Source organism: Pezoporus wallicus, unplaced genomic scaffold (genome assembly GCF_028554395.1).
Source record: "Pezoporus wallicus isolate ANWC-B61680 ecotype Strahan unplaced genomic scaffold, APGP_CSIRO_Pwel_v1 contig_3952, whole genome shotgun sequence".
Classification (NCBI taxonomy): Eukaryota; Metazoa; Chordata; class Aves; order Psittaciformes; family Psittacidae; genus Pezoporus; species Pezoporus wallicus.
This window is the reverse complement of record NW_026635034.1, coordinates 9,545,584-9,567,244: the sequence shown is the minus strand read 5'-3', so window position 1 is coordinate 9,567,244 and position 21,661 is coordinate 9,545,584. Positions and strand designations below refer to the sequence as shown.

The window sequence follows — 21,661 nt, the reverse complement described above, 5'->3', positions numbered from 1 at the left end:
GAAAGACAGTAGTGATTTCTGCAAATATTCACATTCAGTTGAATTCAGCATTTTATCTTGAATTTATCAGGTTTTATTATATTCCCACTCTCTGCATATCTTCCGTATTATTTCAGCATTATTCAGCATTATTCTTCCCTCAAACCTTCTCCTTTTCTCTTACAATAAGGTGTGGGTTTTTTAGCTTCTTTGAATCCTTTTAATAAAATTGATACAGGGCCTCAGTTTCAATAGCTGCAATTGTTATGTGAAATCCATATAATCTCTCGCTGACCTGGTCAGTCACTGAAACTCTTTATAGGGTAGAGGGGTATAGCCATGAAGCTTCTTTTTGTAGCATGGCTCATTATGTGAGATCTATGTATTTAGATTTTCTGATGAATTTAGTGACTGATCAGTTTATACGATGATAATGTATAAGCTGATCTATTGTCTCTTATCACAGAAGTGTGCAGGAGAATAAAGTGTGAAATAAGCTGCCTTACACTTTTGTCATCTGAAAAGACTTTAAGATACTGAAATTGTCAAGTACTGCAAATCCTATTCTATCAATGCTTCTCAAAATTCAACCTTATTCAAACACAGCTTTGTAGTTGCAATAAGCTTTGTTAACTTGCTTTGTAGTGCAGATTTTGGGTCATTTATAGCCAAACTGCCACAAGGAGTTTTAACATCCAAAATAATTTGTGATGGTGGCAGTAAGTGTGGGTATTCAGCAACCAATGATTTATATACAATTTTAGTTGTTTTTTATTTTATAGTATGGTGGCTTTGTAAAAGCTTTCTTTATACATACACAGATTTATGGTCAATTTAATAATGCTGAGCAGCCTGATTAAGCACTCATGTACGTTTACCCAAAACATCACTAGTTACCCTACTTTTAAAAACTTCTTATATCGTGGTCTTGAGCGGATGATACTAACTCTCAGACATGACCCAAAGCACTTGCCATTTATTGATTCCTCATCTCCTTACAGTCCTGTAACAGATTCTGTGCAAAAAAGAACCTTGCAAAACAGAAACCCTGCTGCCAGTGATTGATCTGGGGGTCTCTTGATCTGAAGTTGAAGGGCTGAGGGACATCCTTTTCTTTCTTAAATTCTAACGATGTGTATATTAAAAAATATTTTTCTAGGGCTTTTTGCCCAAATGATTTGAAGAGAAAGCTTGTCTTCATGTGAGTGCCCATTTTTTCAGATAAAATATACCTGCTTGTTGCTATATTCCGATCGTGCCCAGAAGTTACTTAAGTGTGCTCAACCTTTCAGATAGATACAAAAAATTCCTTGCCCTGCAACATTTAATATGAGAAAACAGTGATTGCATTTCTGCCCTGAATTGTCCTTACTCTGCATTTAAAATAGCCAGTTACTTATCTATATCTCTGATAGGTATTTAATTATATATATATTAATATATTAATAATACTATATTATTGCAGCTTTATGGAGCCTTTTTTGGCTGAAAGTGTGAACTTTGATAACTTTGCACAGTATTGCCTCAGAAAAACTGTTGATGCCATATTTAGATCTCTGATGTCATCATCTGCAAGAGGAATGTAGATGCTTTAGCCTTCCTCTTTCTCCAGTGGAAAAATACAGAGATTGTGGAGGGGCTGCTGAGATTTTAGGAGTGGATGATCTCAGGACTTTCTCATTTCTTTCTGTTGATTCCTGCAGTGCACCTGTGTGTTTTTCAGTTACTTAATTTCCATTACCATCTAAACTAAGGTGGGATGAATCTCACATATATTACAATACCTTCATGTGAAGTGGTTTATTCTTTGAATGTAAAGGCCATTGCTGAGAGCAGTGCTGGTAAGCTTGTACCTTCTTCACTGATGCCCGTTTACGGTAATTTCTCTTAACAGTCTCTGGATGCATTTGTTTTTACAGCATTTGTGTCTACCTGAAGCCAACTGACTACAGTATAAGTGTCTAGACAACTCTCCTGACAGTTACTATCCAGAAATAGAGGAAAGCAGACTGGATAATACAAGTCTGATATTTTGATCTATATTTTTTTTGCTCCCCAGTGTGACTGCCTTGTGGAGGCATGTGGGAGGCAGTTTCTGCAAGGCTCAGACCCATATAGGTTATGGCCTGAGTAATAGCCAGGAGTGATGTCTATTGACTTTTCTCCTTAGTCCCACTCATTTCAAAGAGTAATACTTAGTAATTGATAAACTGCAGAAAGGAAAGCCACTGTAACTTACTATGGATGTAAGGGTACAGTTTGCCTCAACTTTTGTTCACTTGTCTTCTTGAATTGTTTTCTAGCATTGCTGCTGAGGAATCAGAAAATTACTTTTCACTTCTTATACTGTTTTTATAGATGGATACGGGCTATTTATACTTTCTCAGCCATAGGAGAAGCATAAGTTGTCGTATTTGACAATCCCAACTAAAAAGCAGCTAGTATTTATAACAGTAGTTATAATAATGGGGAAAAATGAACACGTTAGTAACCAAAAAGGTAGGTAATGTATATGTAATCCAGAAGGGTGATAAAGATATAGTGGAAACTTTCCAAGAAGGCAGATGTTTCTTATGTAGATTTGTTGTGTTAGAAACAGGAACCACTTCTGGAGATTTTTAAACTTGGTGATAACAATAGATGAGGTATGCGAATTCATGGGAAAGATGCAGTGAGAGGACAAACTAAACTTGTGAAACCACGCTGAGCACTGTGGAAATGCAGATTCAACAAGGTGATAGACAAGTAGCATGCAGAGACCTTCAGGTGCCTCTACAATATCATGTCGTGCCATTTGCAACAGCTTTTTATTTTGTCTTAAGATGTTAGAGGAAATGACATTACAAATGCTGCCTGGCTGGCATACACAGCACTGGCTCAGGTAATGATTATCTGATCCAGATTAGTGGCGGGTTCTTAGCAGATCAAAACACATAATGTGTGCAATTCTTTCATGTACCTCTGTAAGAAATTTGTCAAAACTTTTCCCAGGACAGTGAAAACATGTCAGTGTTTCCTTCTCTTTCTTAATTATTGTAGATGTATTGTAAAAGTCTGCTGTAAAGTCAGGATCTGCAATCCCCAAAGCTCAGGGATGTATGGATTTGTGGAATTGGAAACTGCTTTTGGTTTCCCCTGTAAAATAAAATGCTATTATAACAAGATGAAGGTTTGTGCTACATTAAAACACATAGGACTGGGTTACTTGCTATGAACTTCTACGCTGTGGACCTGACTATGGTATATTTGTCTTCAATAAAGGATTTTGTCACAAAGAATACCTACAGCCTATATTCTGCTTAATGATTTGAATTTACAAGGGCAGCTAGAAATGTGATTGAGGACAGCCAATGAATTCACTGGTCTTGATTAGTGAGATGAAAGAGTTTCTCTGCCAGGCAGTTTGTGGGAGCCTACGTATCAACTTCCCTTCATATTAAACTTTAAATAACTTTAATAGGTTGTTTATAAATATCATACAAACACAAAATGTTTATAAAGTTATTTAACTTAAAATTTCCATATCCAATTTAAACTAATGATTAAGTTGAGGTGGAGGACACTATCCTGGAAACTTCTGTCTTTCTGTCTTTCAGGAAATTTGTTGTTCTTGAAAATGAATGCCTTTCTGAGGTGGGGGGTTGGAACTGTATTTCCTTTCTGAAGGAAAAGCCAAATGAAGGGAAGGTCTGCATGTTGCCATTCTGCACTACGCTGACATTTAGACTGAGTCAGGATTGTGGAAATCTGGATCCATTATATAAGGTCTTCATATGCTTTATAAGCGTCTTAGGGTTTCTCAGTTCTCCTGGGGCTCCTCTGCTGAAGTAACGAAAAGTAATAATTCTTTCATACAGTCTCCACACTTTCAAACAGCCTTACCACCCACGTGTGGCGCATTAGCTATTGCAAGTGCTGTTTATAGGCTGTTTATAATTTCAGCAGATACTGCTTTTGGATAAGAGGAACTTGAGGAGTGGTGTTTCCCTTTGTCTTAGACAAAAAATACAGTATTATCACATCCAAGTTAGAGGAATAGAAGACTACCACTTTATTTATAATCACAAAACATTAGTTAAACTTTTCAGGTAGGGACTAGCCCCCAAACTCCTTAAAAATTCAAAAATGCAAAGTCCTTGTTCAGTCTATGAAGCATTTTTGTACACACGGGAGGAAAAAAAGGTATTTTCGTTATCACCATGTGCTTTACTAATGCGTATTGCCATGACCCCTGGAAATGAAGGAGACAGTAGACAACTGATTCTAGTTTTGAGATTAAAAAAAATGAATTTTCAGTTAGTGGGAAGTGGTCATGATTGACAACTTCCACCATTTATTGCTATCCAGTTAATGTTTATTTCTCAATATGAATGTAGTGACGCATACTTATTGGTGTCTGAAAGATATTAAGTGTTGACTTTCTAATGACATTCAATGGATGAGTCTTAAAATTTTGTAGTGGTTATTTAAAATTGCCAAATGCTCAGATAAATAACTGAAATACTGATGTCATCCAATATAATTTGTATTCATGACAGATTATTGAGGCAATGCAAGCAGTGCTGCTGGCAGAAGTTCAAAAGACTATGAATACCTTCAGGAAAACAGCAATCTGCAGAGAGCCGTTTGCCATAGTAGAGAATGGAAATGGTAAGTGGCAGACATATACAATATATAAAATAACATTAAAATGTTTCTTAACCATGTAGGTGGAAGATTTATTAGTGTATTCTTTTAGAAAAACTTTCTGTAGTACACAAAACAAGTTAAGAGTGAGTTCATAATATGTTATTTCTGTGTAAGACAACCCAAATAGCCTATTTCTGACCTTATAAGGCTATGAGTTTTCTCATGTGATTGTCAACAAGTTAAAAGACTTTCATGCTCTCGCATCACCTCTGAACATTAAACAACAAAACATAAAGTTTCTTTGATTGTATGATGCAAATAAAGGAAGCAGTGTGTTTGAAATAAAATCAATAAATCGTATTGAAAATAAGTTTTACAAATATCTAAAACAACTGTTCTTAACCTTGTTATTTGAAGGTTATTCAACAAACAACTAGAAAATTGCTTTGCTAGAATAAGCACAGTGTTCATATACATTTATACTGGCTAGGACTTTTTTTTTCATACCCATGATCTGAACTACATAAATATAACCTCTAAAACAGTGGATTTTTGACATTCTATTTTTCAGCAGCTTAATGTATTCTGGAATAGACGTAAAACATACGGGAAGACTTGGGAAAGAGATGTTACACTGAGTATTTAATACCATATTAACTTTCTTTTTCCATTTGTGTTTTACACGGTTGCATTATCTACCACTGTAAATAGCACAAATATTTTTGGTTTAGTTTGCATGGTTTTCTAAAATGCACTGCAAAACTTGATGGGCTTATTCAGAACCGAACAACTTTTTAGTGGTTTTTAATATGTTAGAGTAAAGCTACAAGTGGCATGCAATGATATGCAGAAATTATTAAAAACCTGTCCTAGAGTAAGTTCATGACCAGTGTAATTACTAAGACAAGTAATTATGTTAGTCTTAGCCATTCACCTGATAGGTATATCATCTTATTAAATACTCTGTATGTATGGGTTGTACAGTAGGTATCCTCTTGTGCAATGTCAAGGTAAAGGTCAAATATTGTTTCAGGTTTTTAAGTCATAATTCAAGACTGGGATCATGCACTGTGACCCAAAGTAAAGGTATCTGAATCTTGGCTGCCAACATCAGTGTATTGCATTTTTATTTAATTGCATTTAATAGTTTTGATATGGAGATGTTTAAACCTAGTTTAACTCAACAGATTTCCACTGAAGTCAGTAAAAGTTTTCTTTAAAAAGACAAACAGAACTTTCAGGATTTGACTTTCAGTTTTTATTATTTTTAAAGTTTATAGGATATTATATAGTTATTTTTTTCTTTCAGAAAAAGAGCTCCTAACTCTTTAGGGAGCTCTTGCATCCTTACTTCATGGTTAAGGGTGGTAGTATTTAGACATCATCTAAAATGTAATGTAAAGCATGCCGGAGAAAGGGTTAACCGTGTTCTCTCCTAGTACATTCTTTCAATGTTGCTAAAAGGAAATATAAATGCAAACAGTTGCAATTTCTTTATGTTAATGTCAGAGATAATAATTTTGGACCTTTTCCAAACATATTGATAGCAATCTTACCATTGATTTCTGCAAGCTTTGCTTCAGTTCTTCAAAGAAGCTGAGGTTTTCCTTTATTTTTTTGACATTCATCATCATTCTGAAAAAGTACATTGCTCTTTATTCCTTCTTGCCTCCTTCCTGAACACTGATAATCTCTGGTTAATGGTACCATTTAACAGGTTGTCAGCATGGCATTGTTTTCCACTGCCATGTGAGTCAGAGGCAGTGATTTTACAGTCTTAATCTATCTGCTTTTACGTGCATAAACTAAATTTACTGGCATTCTTCATTCATTTTTCATTTGTAGTATTTAATCTTATGATATGCATATGTAGTCTATACCTAGCCATGTGCAGATCTACGATCAGATGAAAAATGGTGGCAATACCACTGTTGTTATTCAATAGCCTAGTGATAGGATACAAACAAATTGGATAGTCCCTCCTGTAGCTGATTTGAACCTGTATCTTCAACAGTAATTCATTGGTTATGTTCAAGGCGTTCTGCAGTGTCATCTACAGAAATTGCTTCACTTTTAATGGGAATCTCAAAATATTTGCAAGGGTGAGAGTTAGAAATGAGATTCCTTTACACCTAAGTGTGTTGTCTGTAGGACTGTGATTTCATTTTAGCTACCGCACTGAAGCATCCTTGAATGCCTATTTCTTCTAATGCATAGGGAGCAAAAAACTCTTATCTGAAATACCTTTATAGTACACGAGTTGTTCTGGAACTGTGTGACTCAGTTTTGGTTTTTTGTGTAATGTGAAGAACTGAATTTATTTACCTTTTAAGACAGCTGAGGATAAACGTGTTTAAGATGTTAATGCTTAGATATTAAATTGGGAGACTGATATATGTGATGTTGCAGCATGCCAAGCTGAAAAAATGAAAGGAAAGCATAAAGTACAGGCTTTATTCCTAAATACAGAATGTTATTTTAACTGCCTCTTGTATTTGTGAAAAATGTAAATGTGAAAAATCACACCACCAAGACTAGCTTGCATTAAATTCTGGTTTGCGCTTAAAAATTCCCAGTTTAAGCAACTGCTAATGATTCAAGCTTTTAAGTATATTTGAAAGCTATTAGCTATGCCCTCGTCTTTTGTATGTGGTTTTGGAGCTCTTTAAACTATTCAATTAAATAAATCGGTTCTTGCTTGAAAAAAGCTTCTCCTGATAAATACCAGAGTGAAATTAATGGTGGCAATTGAATTCCATAGGTTAGTGTAAAAAATTGTCAAAGACTTATCTAGAATATAATAATATGTTTTGTTAAAATGAGGAATCCATTCAGTAATGGTAAATCAATGAAAGGCGGGATAGAACAGCTTCTGTTCACTGGAGAAGTGTAGTGACCTGCAGCAGAGGGTTTCAAACACTTCTATTGTCTGGGTTTCAGAAATCTGTCCAATTGCAGACAACTTTATGTCAGCTCTTAGGAAGTCATTCTTTGACTGTGTCTTTCTGTATAGCAAATGAATCTTCTTGCCTGTCTGCAAAGTATTAAGGCTTTGTTAAGGAAGTGCAGATAAGGAGAAGGGTTGTTCTATCTCTGGTATTTTCCTTCATACTGCCATTTTGTTACAAGCTACTGCCTTTTCATATTAGTCCAAATATACATTCTGTCTCTGTATTTAAACAAAGACTCAAAAGACAGCCCTGACAGCCATAGTCTGTTTGGACCATTGATAGCACAAAGATTATACAAGATTGCAATGCTAGCTTGTACTTGGTTGCCTGATTGTTCGAGAAGTAACTTTTAGGGACATAAAATGCATTGAAATTCCTTGTTACTGTAGCCACATTACTGTTTCCATTCTGGTGAAATACTACATGCCCAGAAAACCTGAACATCTGATTAATCAAGTTCAGGCTTAACATTGTGCATACAGAGAAGTGCACATCTGTTCTCATATCCTTACATTTCCCATTACTGTGTTAGTTTCAAGGTTTTTTGGGGGCTTGTCATTTAGATAATGTATTCAGTCTTTGAAACTGCTTGCCTTGCTGTGGCTGGGTTCCGTATCCATCATGAAACAAGTAATCAAGCAAAATACAGAAATAGGTGTCCAGATGACTCATGGAAGGATTTCTGATAAACAAAGAAGATAAGGCCAAAGAGGAGAAGGAGAATGGGATAGAAAGAAAAAACTAGAAAAAGGGAGAAGAAAAAATTATAGCAAAAGCATGGCAATGTGAATGTGTACAGAAGGTTAGCAGTTCTCTAAAGGAAATCACAAGCAGGAAGCTGGTTGCTGACTAAAAAGCTCAAGAACAGCATTTGATCCTTTCTCTGGTTGATAAAGGTTCTTGAGATTAGTAGGAACTAGGAAATGAGTGAATTTGGACAGTGTGCATAGCTTTTTTTGATTGAAATTGAGAAAAAAGACCATTAAATGCATAAGCAGTTAAGAATCCACGTATCCCTGCAGCATGGGTTTTGAGGAGCATAAGCAAAAATGCTCATTTCTTAGCACACTGAAATCATGTGAAAGAAAAGGACAATTCAGTTGTCTGAAATAAAACCTGAGACAATAAGAAACATCTTTTGTTATGACAGATATCCTAAAGCAAAGCAAGTGAAGGATTTTTCTTAGGTTTTATAACCTATTTGTGAAACTCACAAAGTTTACTGATTTTTGTTTTCTTTTTATATGAAGAAGTCTGGAGTATGCTAAGATGATTTTCCGTATGCAGGCTGTTCTAAAGATTTTATTGCTTTAGAGGAACCAATAGTACTTCCTGCTGCTTTCTCAGACTAGCTCAATTTTTCAAGGGTATTGAGATTAAGTATCTTCAGTTTGGCATATGAAGATCTAGAGTACGTCTGCAGGGTTTACGTTTGCACTGGCCAAAAAGCGCATGCAACAGGACGAGTAGATTGTACTTAGTAGTGATGAAATTTCACTTGCATGCACCCACCCTAAATTCTTTCCAAGAACATTCCTGCATCTATCAAAACTCTGTTTACAAAATGTAATGAGAGCTGATCTGGTTAGGTCAAAGTAGAGTCCTGTTCATGGAAACTGAAATCTGAATCAGGCCACCATTGTCATGAAGTAAGCAAAGCTTTTGGTTAAAATGAGTGAGAATGCCGACAGGAAGAAATCTTTACAGTGGGAATTCTTGTCATACATGAATCCTCCAAAATGTCTAATCTGAAACGTCCTTCTGAGCCTCACTGTATGTCTGATTAAAGCAAGTAGTGTTTAGAATGAAACTGATCAAAACTGTCCCTTTTCTTACACAGTCTCTGTGCTTTGAAGCATGTCCAGACTTTGGTTTTAGAGCAACATCTGAGCAAACCACTACAATCTTACTTTCTTGCAGTTGTTACTTTTCATCTGGCTTGACTTTTGGCTTCAGATCTCTTCCTGTCTGGCATCTCTCACATTTTTCCAGTTTAACCCTCTTCCGCTGTATGTTACATCTTCCACATGATTTACTTCAGGCTGATCTAAAAGAATTGTCGGGCAGGCCAATTTTGTGTGTGTGTGTGCGCATTAGCAATAAGCAGTGTAGGAAATAATTGTGTGATCAACATTTCATCACTATTAGTGAGAATTAAATTCATCTGTGATCTCATTTTTTCAGTGAAACAGCAAACCAATTAATCTAGCATTTGTTTGATGAATGGACTTTAAGTTTAAGCTGGTGACAGCAGTAGCTTTCCTCTGCACTGAATATGCATTAAAAATGAGTGTATTGTATCCTAGTTTCACATTACAAATATTTCCAGTAAAAGAATACAAATCAATGTTGTATTTCACCATCTAACCTGCAGCTTAACTATACCACTGTATCATGTCCTATATATCCAATTAAAACTGTATTCTGATCCAGTAGTCTTTAATGTTAGTGGTCAAGTACTAAAGGAAGTAAGCTTAAAGACTCGTTCTAGAACTACAGTTTATTTCATTCCATACGCCATATATTTTACCAGTGAACTCCTTAATGTAGCAGAAATCAGATTTGGTGTGTATTTTTACACAAAATCAAATTGTACAGGCGCCATCTCAGACTCCTCCAAAACATTAGGAAGGATAGGTCAAGGAGGTAGTAAGGATGACATGTATTCTAAATTTAAATGCGCAAGATAGTTTGGACAGTTTGGTTTTCTGTGTGCTTTTTTCAGTGTTTACTGACTGGGAAGAATCTCTAATATCTCCCATTTAGATCTTTTAAAGTAAACACTATTTTGGGGTTGTTAATACAGACATAAAATTATCATTGGTTCATTTTAGTCTCTATTTAGAAGTTCATTTGGTACAGGCAAATCATAACACAACTCTGTCAAATATTTGAAAGCTGGTTCTGAGTTGGGGCTTCAAAATAAGAAGTGATTGAACTGCAAATACTCCAAAAGTGATATCCCCAGCTTTTTGGGGGGGCAAGTCTAGTCTCCTCTGCCTTTTACTGTTTGTTCGGTTTTTTTTAAGAGCCACTCTTTGCCACATCTTGCTTCCTTATTCTGAACATCTCCTTGCCTATGTTGCTGTTCTCAGTCAAACAGTGTTCAGACTTGCTAATAGCATATAATTTGTAATCTCTATGGTTTAGTTGAAACAAACGCTCATTGGTTCCTCTTAGCACTTGGAGAAGGAAGCTGTCATCAATGCATTCCAGGAACCTTCTGGATTGCTTGTGCCCTGGTGCGTTGTCCCATGAACAGATATTGGGGTGGTTGAAGTCCCCCATGTGGACCAGGGCTTGTGAAGGTGAGGCTACACCTGTCTCTATAGAGGGCCTCATCTACTTGGTTTCCTGGCCAGGTGGCCTGTAGGAGACCCCCATTATAATGTTCCCTATCCCAAATTATCTGGCAGTAACACAAGTTCAGTGCTTTAGTATTATTTATTTAGAAAAAAAAAAAGAAATCCTAACGGAAAGAGAGAAATTCCTTCAAACTCTACTGCAAGTAGTGTTTTCAGCAAGTTGGAATCTAGTTTTCAGTAAGATGGAATTTTTCCATTATGTTTTATGAAAATCGTACTGAAAGTTAGAATTACTTTATACAAGTCTTTATTATTAGTTATAGAAGCTGAGTCTAGTTAACACTTAGCAGAGCAATACAACCAAACAGTGCTGAAGAGCATCTAATAAGAGAGCAAGACATCGGTGTCAGGAAAAAAAAAAAGTGGAAATAACTGAAGAAGCCTTTCTGGCCTATGAAACTTACCAAGCAAATGTTGAACCAGTTGGAGGTACAGGAATAGCCATCACTATGTAGAAAGTGTATCAACAGAACTGTTACATTTCAGGACGGAGAATGTGTTCATCTCTGTATGCAGTTCTGTATCTTCACACATTTTCAGAAGTCTTACTACATCCATTTGTATTTCACATCTCTTCCGTAATCCAGAATCTATTTTGCTTTTTATAGAAAGATGAGGTCAGTGTTGTTTCAAAGCAGATAAACAGGGTTAATAGAAATAGCATTTCATATTCAGATGGTACATAGAACAGATTAACACAAGATTACTTCCAAATCCAGAAATTTAATATGCATGTTGTTTAGTATGTTGTCCTTGGTTTGTATTTATTGTTTCAGTGTATGCTTTGAGGCCCAAAGTTAGATCCACGGAGTATCCTATCTTGCTTCAGCATTATTTGTTAGTTCTTCAACTGTACTTACAAAAAAATGGCAATTCAAATGTTAATGACTACAGAAACCTTTCCAGTGCATCTTGAATTTGAGAATAAATTTCCTCAGATGTATCAGCAGAAGATTTTTCTTTTTCTTTCCCTACTATGGAAAAAATCAACTTGTATCACGCTTAAGATACCTATCGCGAATTCCCTAAAGACCAGGTGCCTGTGTTGTTCTCGTATGATGGATGGTAGTCACATCACCTGCTGCACTACCAGAAGATGCTCAGATAGCCTAGTGAAGAGGGTGAAGTAGGGTCCTGAATCCAGGAGGTACTTTCTGTAGAATAATTAATAGCTGCTCTGGGTATTCTTTTCTTCTTTACCACCCTTTTATAAGGATAGGTTTTGGATGGCTTTTTTCTTTTCTCTTTTTCCTTAAGCTTCAGAAGTGAATTTAAAATGAAAAAAACAAACAACATATATCTGAGAGAAGTAAAGCCCACTGTTCAGTTTTATGTTCTGGTAATGTTCTGTTGCTAAATTATCTGTTTCTTTTGGGAAGTGGAGTGCTGTCAAGGTTTTGCATCTCCTGAGACTGGAGAGTTTAATGCTGAGAGTGAACATATATCTTTGTCTGGACTGAAGAGACAATCTAATTTTTTTTTTATTCTTATGTAAGTTCAGCAGGCGCTGGTTTTAATTTGTGTTTTCAGGCAAGAGTAGCTTTTTTGACATAAATTAGGAAGATCTTTTAAATAGGTGTGTCCCAGATAATCTTATCAGATTAAGGCCATCCTCAATCTACAGGAAAGAATTCATTATTTAATTAGTATATGCTTTTTGGAAAAGGAGCCCCTTTCACTAGTGACCATTGTCATCAAAGTCAAGGTATGATATATAGTATATTATATGAATTACACTGCTGGCAATGGACTATATTAAGGAATAGTAAGAAAGTCCATGAGTGTAAACCCATGCTTTTCTGTAATAAAATTTAATGTTTTAGTGCATGGTTAGGAATGTTGTAAAATAGGACCTGTATGTGGTTAAGAACTTACATCAGTTACAAGCATGGTAGAAATAAAGCAAAAGCATCAGTAGAAAGTCTAATAGACAGAGCAAGCAGATCTATCTCACACATATGGGGACAGCAAAGTATCTCACAAAAAGGAGCAGACTGATGGACAGGACAGAGAGAACCATTGTTTCCAGTCTTCTTGTGGTAATTGTACATAGCAGCCACCATTGCAAAACTATTTCTCTAAAGAGAATAATTTCCTTCAGGAAAGTAAAGCAATGAAACTGAGACTAAAATATCCCCATTCTCAATGAATCAATGAAATTGAGAGAAAAAAAAAACCCAGCAGAGTAACTGCCAGTATTTAGTGTTCAAAATAGAGAGTCTGGTACTTCAGGAAAACATTCTATAATTCTATGAGTTATTTAATGAAAGTACATTCATTAATTCATTAATGCAAGCAGCTATCACACTTACTTAGAAAAGGAGCACACAAAACCAGGTTCATTAACGACAGGCTGTAAGAGCATCGTACAGAGTTTGCATTCACAGAACTACCTAGCTCCTTTTCCATGCCTGATGTGGTATATACTTTGCCCTAAGTACTCAGCTTTCAACAACAAAAAATTACCCTTTTTTAAAATAACAAACACCAGTAGTAGCTTTAAATTATAACATTTTAAACACCTCATGATATTATTTAGTTGATTTACTCTGACTGGTGGTGTACATGCTGCAGGTCTTGCAGGATTTTTATGCAAAATGAGATTCAGAATATCAACTAGGTTTTTCTTCCTGTAGCGTATAAAAGACTCCTCACCACAGTACAACCTGATAAAAAGGAAAACGCTCTCTATTTCTTAGGTTAGATATTGGTCCAATAGAGTCGGGGAAAATTGAAAATAACATTATCAGTAGAGAAAGGCATTGGGAAATAAAAGAGATTTCTGTATTAATCTTTAAATTGATGCTGTGTGTTTCCTTCAGCCTGGAGTAAGCTGGTTTTTGTGAATGGTCTTGAATGCTCCGCAGAAACATATCTGGGTTTTTTTAGTTATGTGATAATACAGATCACAGATACAAGGCAATGTTCTTTTTCACTTTCTGACCATGCCTTTTAAAATGTACCTTTCACCATTTGTGTTCTATTACCTAAAGAGGATTTAAGGGGTAGAGCTTGAACCTTAACTGTGTGATTTGGATGCATTTTCTCCTAAATTGGTAAATGAATAACATGAGAAGCATAATCTACTTTATGGAGAAGAAAGACTGATAATTTGGTGATCAGTGGTCAGATATATTACAATATATTTTCTATATATCTTAAAAATAGGTACTTAATATCGTATTATAGATCAACTAGATAGGAATATAATAATGCAGCTTTAAGAAATTTCAGTATTTTTCCAGCTGTCTGTGTGATACTTGCAATTGTACATGAGATTTTAGAGTAGAATCTGAGGAGGAGCTGTCCCTTTTATAAAAGATATTGTTGTCATGCTCAGTGCATTTAGGAGTTAAGCAGTAAAAGCCTTGCAACAAAACAATGCAAAAAAAAAAACAACCCAAAACCTTTAAGGACCTTGTTTATTGAATTCTGTTGGCTAAAACTGCCAAAAATAAATTAATAGCTGTTACCACTGCAGAGCTTTTTTTGTTCACAAGAAAAATATCTTGACATATTTTTTCATTTTGTGATTGGTGCACATTTCAAGGGTATAAATTAATCTTCAAAGGATCCTAGGGAATATCTTTCCTGGACACTTCACTTATACATCAAGTTGGCCATGTTAGCAATCTAATCACAAACCTGTAATTCAGTGGACAACAATTTCTTATTGTGAACAGCATAGCAGCTTTTACTATCATTTAGGTCAGCCTAAGATTGCTGATGCACCATATGTTTCAGGCCATGGATGATGGATGGTATCCTCTGGTGCCCATCCCTAAGTGATTGGAAAGATTGAAGACACACAGTTCACTTAAGCTTGCTTACTATTACATCAAGTAATCAGCGTGATAGGCAAACCTGTGCTCTTTATGTCACACTGCCCAACTTTCTGCAGGGACATTGTGTCAAAAAAACAATCTAAGAACATTTCCAGATGACAGGCCAGTTACTAGAACAACCATTTAACAACCGGATTCGTCTAAAAAGCTTAATAACATGGAAAAGTCAATACAGGTTTTTAAAACACCTTTATTTATATGAACCAGACATGGTGTTTTGTTTTTTAAAGGGTTTTTATTCCAAGATTGAATTTATGCAACAGAAAAATGTAATAACACAATCCTTCTCATAGTTAAGCCTTCAGTATGTGAAAACAGTGTTTGCAATATTAACCAGAGAGAAATGCCACTTAGAAATAATTTTAAATGTTTTAAAGTTTGTTTTAAAATTGTGTGGTTAGAAACACACAGCATCAATTTAAAGATTAATACAGAAATCTCTTTTATTTCCCAATGCCTTTCTCTACTGATAATGTTATTTTCAATTTTCCCCGACTCTATTGGACCAATATCTAACCTAAGCAATAGAGAGTGTCTTCCTTTTTATCAGGTTGTACTGTGGTGAGGAGTCTTTTATATGCTACAGGAAGAAAAACCTAGTTGATATTCTGAATCTCATTTTGCATAAAAATCCTGCAAGACCTGCAGCATGTACACCACCAGTCAGAGTAAATCAACTAAATAATATCATGAGGTGTTTAAAATGTTATAATTTAAAGCTACTACTGGTGTTTGTTATTTTAAAAAAGGGTAATTTTTGTTGTTGAAAGCTGAGTACTTAGGGCAAAGTATATACCACATCAGGCATGGAAAAGGAGCTAGGTAGTTCTGTGAATGCAAACTCTGTATGATGCTCTTACAGCCTGTCGTTAATGAACCTGGTTTTGTGTGCTCCTTTTCTAAGTAAGTGTGATAGCTGCTTGCATTATGAATTAATGAATTAATGAATGTACTTTCATTAAATAACTCATAGAATTATAGAATGTTTTCCTAAAGTACCAGACTCTCTATTTTGAACACTAAATACTGGCAATTACTCTGCTGGCTTTTTTTTTTTTCCTCTCAATTTCATTGATTCATTGAGAATGGGGATTTTTTAGTCTCAGTTTCATTGCTTTACTTGATCAGTTACTGGTTTCACAGTTTTATTATTACTTTCACGTGACTGTGGCCTAATACCAAAATAAATACATTTTTCACATTTTAAGTGTGCATTTGGTGAGGAGTGCTTGTAAAAATAGTTTAAAAAGCATTTGTAAACTAGCCACTCCAAAGTCAGAATTTCAAGGCAGGTTTCTCTTGTCAGTCTTTTTATAGCTGTGACACTGAATTCCATAACAAGAGACAATTTAGGCAGCAGCCTATAAAGCAAATATTAAACTAAGGTAATGAAAAGAAAAAGCTATTCTGAGGAAGAGAGTTTGGGGAGCAGTGATCAACACTGACTTTAAAAAAAAGGCTGTCAAAGAGGTGGTAAGGAAATGTGTTGATATAAGTAAGGCTCATCACTTAACTGCAGAACAGAAATGGTTAGAAAGCTGGGTAATTCTTTTAAGCATTGCCTGAATACATGAACTTTTCCATGTTAGAACTGTGCTTTTTTGTAGTCTCTGACACTTCAGTTGCTTATGGAGACACCTTCTGGGGAAAGATGTTTACTGGGCTTTACTGTAACTCGTTCTGGTAAGAGGATGCTCCTACTTAAACCCTTGTGCTCACAATGGGGCACTAGAGCTGAAAGATTAACGCAAACAGAAGTATACAAATGAATGCAAGGATAAATGAAAGCACTTCAAATATAAAATGCACTAGACTAGAATAATTCAGATCAGAAGTGTCAGTCAATGTGGAAATGTCTACAGAATAAACAGTTGTAGTCCTCACATATTTTCTCCTCTTTTTTCCACCTATTGCGGTCACCTTGATTTGAAAGTATCCTGTAGAATTCAGGCCAGCACCTAAAGCTGCATTGAGGTATCCAGAGGGAAGTTTGTATGGAGAGAGAGGGCCAGAATCCCTGTAAACAGAGTTTAGGTACTTAAACAGCAAAGAAAATCTCATTAGCTTCCTATACTTGTGTTAATATTGGAGAATAACATGGGGCTCAAGCACATGCATTGATCTTAATAGTCTTAATGTGAAGCAAACATAGAGCACAGCATTTATGTGAGAATAGTGACATAGATGGTCTGGAGTGGCAGAATCCGTGCCCTACATGCAAGAAGTCTGGAAGTGACTGGGGTCATAGCATTTGGCTCTAAGTTGAGACTTTCAAACTAAAAAGGCAGAACAGCCTCAGCCAATGTAAATCACAGGCAGCTAAATATCTTTAAAAATCTGAATAAAGTATCCCAAATTCCCCACCTAAAGAGAAGTCGGTGCTTCCACCTGAATTTAGTAGTTGCTCCACAAGGCAGGATTATTTAGGCAACTATAAACACATGATATTGGTCAGTCAGTGTTGGCTCTTTTGCTTAAAAGGAATGTTTCCTAGGTATTGCAAGCATGGAGATAAGCATTCCATTTCTGCTAAAAGCAAATGTAGTGCAATAATCCTCAGGTTTTGCAAGTATGTGTTCTGTGAAATCAGTGGCATCATGTCCGTGAAGCATGCAACCACACCTAAGTCATTAGAAAGAGATTACATTTTGGGAAATGTAAATCATTTCATTTCTGAGGGAAGAGGAGCAGCAGGTAGATTGTGGCTGTTATGCACAACGGGGATTTTCTCTATCTTTTAAATGAGGCACTTCTCCCTGAATAATCAGCCTTATCATTGAAGAAGCCTGTGTTAAAACTGACTTTTTTTCAGTTACCACAGTTAAACAGAAAAGAGGTGAAGCTTTTAACTGCTGCAGTCTGCTGTCCCTTTTTAAATCCTGTAAAGATGGCAGACACTTATGTTAAACACAGTGGATTGTTGGTAAAGTTAACCGTGTGCATCCAAAAGTGGCAGAATATGGACTAAGGTGCAACCTCAATCTGTGCTGTAATAAAGTAGCTGTTCATCTGTGGTCAGAGATCGTCATGAAAGACCTTGAGTTCCTTCACTTTATTTTGCAGAAAGGCCATCAGACAGCTTTGCATCATCTAACTCTATCAATCAAGGACCTCAACCACTGCTTTCTGCTGAAAGCTTTCCTGTTTGGCTCTGTTTTTCACAGACAGCTCAATAACTTGTCTGTGGAGCTGTGATAAATGTACCATGTGCTTCTAAACTGTCTCTTTAACACTGAACTGAATTTCAACTTGTAATGCTTGTGACTAATTGTTTTCATCAGAAACATTTTATTTATTTCCAATTATTATTCTGTAGTCCCTGATTCTCCCTTTTCTCATTTATTCTCTGGCAATGGTAACTTTTGAAGGCTGCCCTGCATACAATGGACATCTAGAAAACTAGATTTTACTCAGTGAAAAAGCTACATAGTATGAAGAATAAAGTGAACCTGTATGAACAAGAAGTATAAATGTCTAATACTTTTTTATAGCAAAGCATATATTAAGGCTATTTTTAAATCTGATTTTTTTTGCCTCTCATTTGTGAGCCAGTCTTAAGTGAAACATTTTGTGGATTTTTTTTCGGTGTATATATAAAACAGAGCTGGTATCACACAACCTCATGCTATTTGGGCACAATTGTCTGTTTTTGCTGAGGAGGCCCAAAATAGAGCTATTACAGCAAATGAATAACTTCTCACTCTGAAAGAAGGTGGTTTTTTTAGATCAGGTTGTAGGTCAATGGCAGGGCAGGGTGAGGAAACTCATATTGCAGCTGTCTGCAAATGAACTTCACTCCTGATAGAACAGAAAAAGGACTTCAAGGTTGGTAAAAGTTAAAAATTGGATATGGGGACTAGTATGTAAAATCTGGGGAAGCAGAAGACTTTTCATAGTTGGACACAAACTCCACAGGCAGTTGTGTAGCTCATGCATTTTTAGCACTTAGTCTTCCAAAATTCAAAAGAGAAGACTGAAATTCAGTGCAGTTTAATGATTGAGAAAGGATGATGATTTTTGACAAAAAAGCATGTAAATGCATTGTAGTAACTTGAAGTCCTAATAAGGAATGTAGGTTAAAGCCCTGTGTTTGGGGTTGTTTGACACCTTGGAGCATGTGTGGAGAAGCTGTTCCTTTGTAATAAAACACACTGCAATCATTTATTTTTTTATCACCGTGATAACGTGCAAATTCTCCTGAGAAAATTCTCAGCTCATTAGTTTATGCAACTTGCAAAACTGTAACTTGCATTTAGCATCACAATAAAACAATCTCTTCAGGGAAATAATGGCATAAGAAATGATTTCTTAACAGAAAATGAAAGCCACAGATAGCCAAACTGTCCTGGGATGTATCAGGGTGGCTCCTATAAAGCACAAGTTCCTAAAAACTGGTGACTACTACTTCAGTTTGGACCAAAGCTAGATAAAACATACCAAAATGGAAAACTAGTATTCTACTTTTCTCTGTAGTGATTTTAGTAGGAGAAGAAGAGAGAGCAGAAGGTATGTTAATTGCTTTTGGGAATGCTCTGTTCCAGGTCAAGAAGAATAAATATTGTACACTCTGGAAAGCATGTTGATTTTTGTGGATGGTACTAATTTACACATTCCTTATTTAGGGCACAGAGGTAATACTAAAAATGGATCCTCTGGTGGGTGTAGTAAGAAATACATATTGTCCGTGTCACTGCATAAACACGCAGAACAAAAATTAAAATGGAATGGAGTGGTTGTACTGCATGAAAAACAGGACAAGTGGTAGAAAACAGCAGCCCACCGTGCATTAGTTGTCACTACACTGGCACGGGGCAGAGGGTACATCAGAGCACACCTAGGAGATGTGTTTAATAATTTTTGTGTGTTGGACCTATCTGGGATGATTTTCTGTAACAAAATTATTTCTTCCTGACTTCTCCTTGCCATACTTCTGCCCTTGTAAGCCCACAGAGAGATCCACTCCCCAGCATGCATTTTTGGCTCTTGCTGAGAAAAGAAAAATAGAATTTCTGCTTATAGGCAATCCTATTAGGCAAATCTCCTGAGCTCCTCCTCTCTCTAACTCTCCAATTAAAGCATTTTCAGATCCTGCTTAAGAGATGTAACTCAAACCTGTAAATCTAATTCTAGAGTCTGCTGTTCTGCTTCACATTGTTTAACTGGTAAACAATTAACCCAAACCTAGCAGATTTATGTAATAGATGATTTAGTCTGCTAGGCAGCAGCTTCTGATAGTGCCCAGCCTTGCAGGGTCTTGTAAGGGGAAAATGGACATGAAGCTCTTGTGAACAACTCTTTGTTGACTTCTAAAATGACTTGTACTCTCATAGCTATAAAATAGGCGGCCATAAAAAAAAATAATCTGGCACTTTATCCCCCCCCTTTTTGTAATATTTTCCAAAGATCCCAGATACATTCCTTTTCAAAGAGAGATGTGCCTTTGGAGTACCAAGGCACTGTTTGGGAGGGGGAAGCAGCATAGGCGTTGAATTAGGAGCACAACTGTGTATTAGATACTGGTTACCTACTATAGAGCTCATGTTGGTCATAAAGCAGAGTGAGTGTAATGTTTTTTTTAAGGAAATCTAGCAGACTCACAAAAATACATGTATTACCTAGCAGCAAGACAAATCAAAGCAGCAAGGCTAAGTATATTTTACTGATGCAGTGGCTGCAGTAAGAAATTCTTTCCCCTTTAGAGGATGCTGCTGCCTTAAATACATGAAGCAAAGCTGCAAGCAGATTTTTGAGCAACTTTTGTAATCTAATCTATTTATAATCAATTTTTATTTCAATTGCATGCAGGCTGGTAGTGCGGGAGCTGGTTGCTATTACTGGTTCCCTAAATGAATACACTAAGATTTAGAAGCTGGGTTCACTAACAATGAGTTTAATTGGTATCTACACATAGTACTGAAGTCCCAAAATTGTATTCTGGGCACACACTTGAGTCAGTGAAAAATTGGGATAGATTATGTAGAGACAGTGTGTAATTCCCCTTGCAAAGTCCTCACAAGTGCAGAGGGAGGAGGATGTGTGGTCAAGACAATCCCTTGCGCTAGCTGCCCTAGGTATTGGCTGCTACAAGGTGTTTAGAGGCAGTGATAAATTTGAGGGTAGTCATCTGACGTGCCTTAATCAGCACTGATTAAAAAGATCTAAATGGCTCCAGGCAGCCCCTGGATCAGAAGGATACAGATGCTCTCTCCCTAGTGGTGTGCCAGTCACCACAATGGAGGTAAATTCTATCTATAAATGTCAGGGATAATATTTCAGTCAAAAGTTGTACAGTGGCTTTCAGAACAGCTGATACACTGTGAAGATATAAAACGAAGGTGAATAATACTGCAAATATTACGAAGTTATGTACATTGGTATCGAGTCCTTTTGGGGAGGTTATGTTCTTTTCTGTTGATTCTGAAAAGGTGCGGCATAAACAGAGGAGAGCTTAAAGACAGACAAGAAAAAATAACAGGCTCTATATCAACATAATTTTAAAAGCTGGTTAATTTAAAGGGGAGATAAATAGAAAATAATCTTGTAGGAGTATACAGAATTATAAACTGTTTGGCAAAAGCAAATCAGCTACTTTATCCTTTCTCACGACTCAAGAACATGCAGGCATGCAGTTAAACTGAAAGGCAGAAGCTTTAAATAACTTAAAGGAAATGTTTTTTCATTGCATTTAATTCCTCAGATTCCCCTTCAGTGAAATGGGGCAGCATTTTTTCTCCAGCTCCATCAAATATTGAAAGTTTCAGATTTCTTAAATACCAGTTGCTGTGTAAGTTAAAATTAGCTTACGCAAAGCAATACAGAATTGAATAGAGCACAATAACTTTTCTATAGTGTTTTAATGTAGCTTCTAGATTTCAATGTCTAAAGGACATTC

The 21,661-nt window shown here is 36.2% G+C and overlaps 1 protein-coding gene across 4 annotated transcripts in view; it reads left to right on the top strand.

The window, feature by feature from the left end:
• Window positions 1–21,661, top strand: part of WDR72 (WD repeat domain 72) — a 115,087-nt gene that overhangs the window by 70,854 nt on the left and 22,572 nt on the right. For all 4 annotated transcript variants that reach the window (XM_057397794.1, XM_057397777.1, XM_057397785.1 and 1 more), the window contains one exon: window positions 4,518–4,629. In XM_057397794.1, the coding sequence (XP_057253777.1) occupies window positions 4,518–4,629 (112 nt within the window). The remainder of the gene's footprint in view (window positions 1–4,517; window positions 4,630–21,661) is intronic.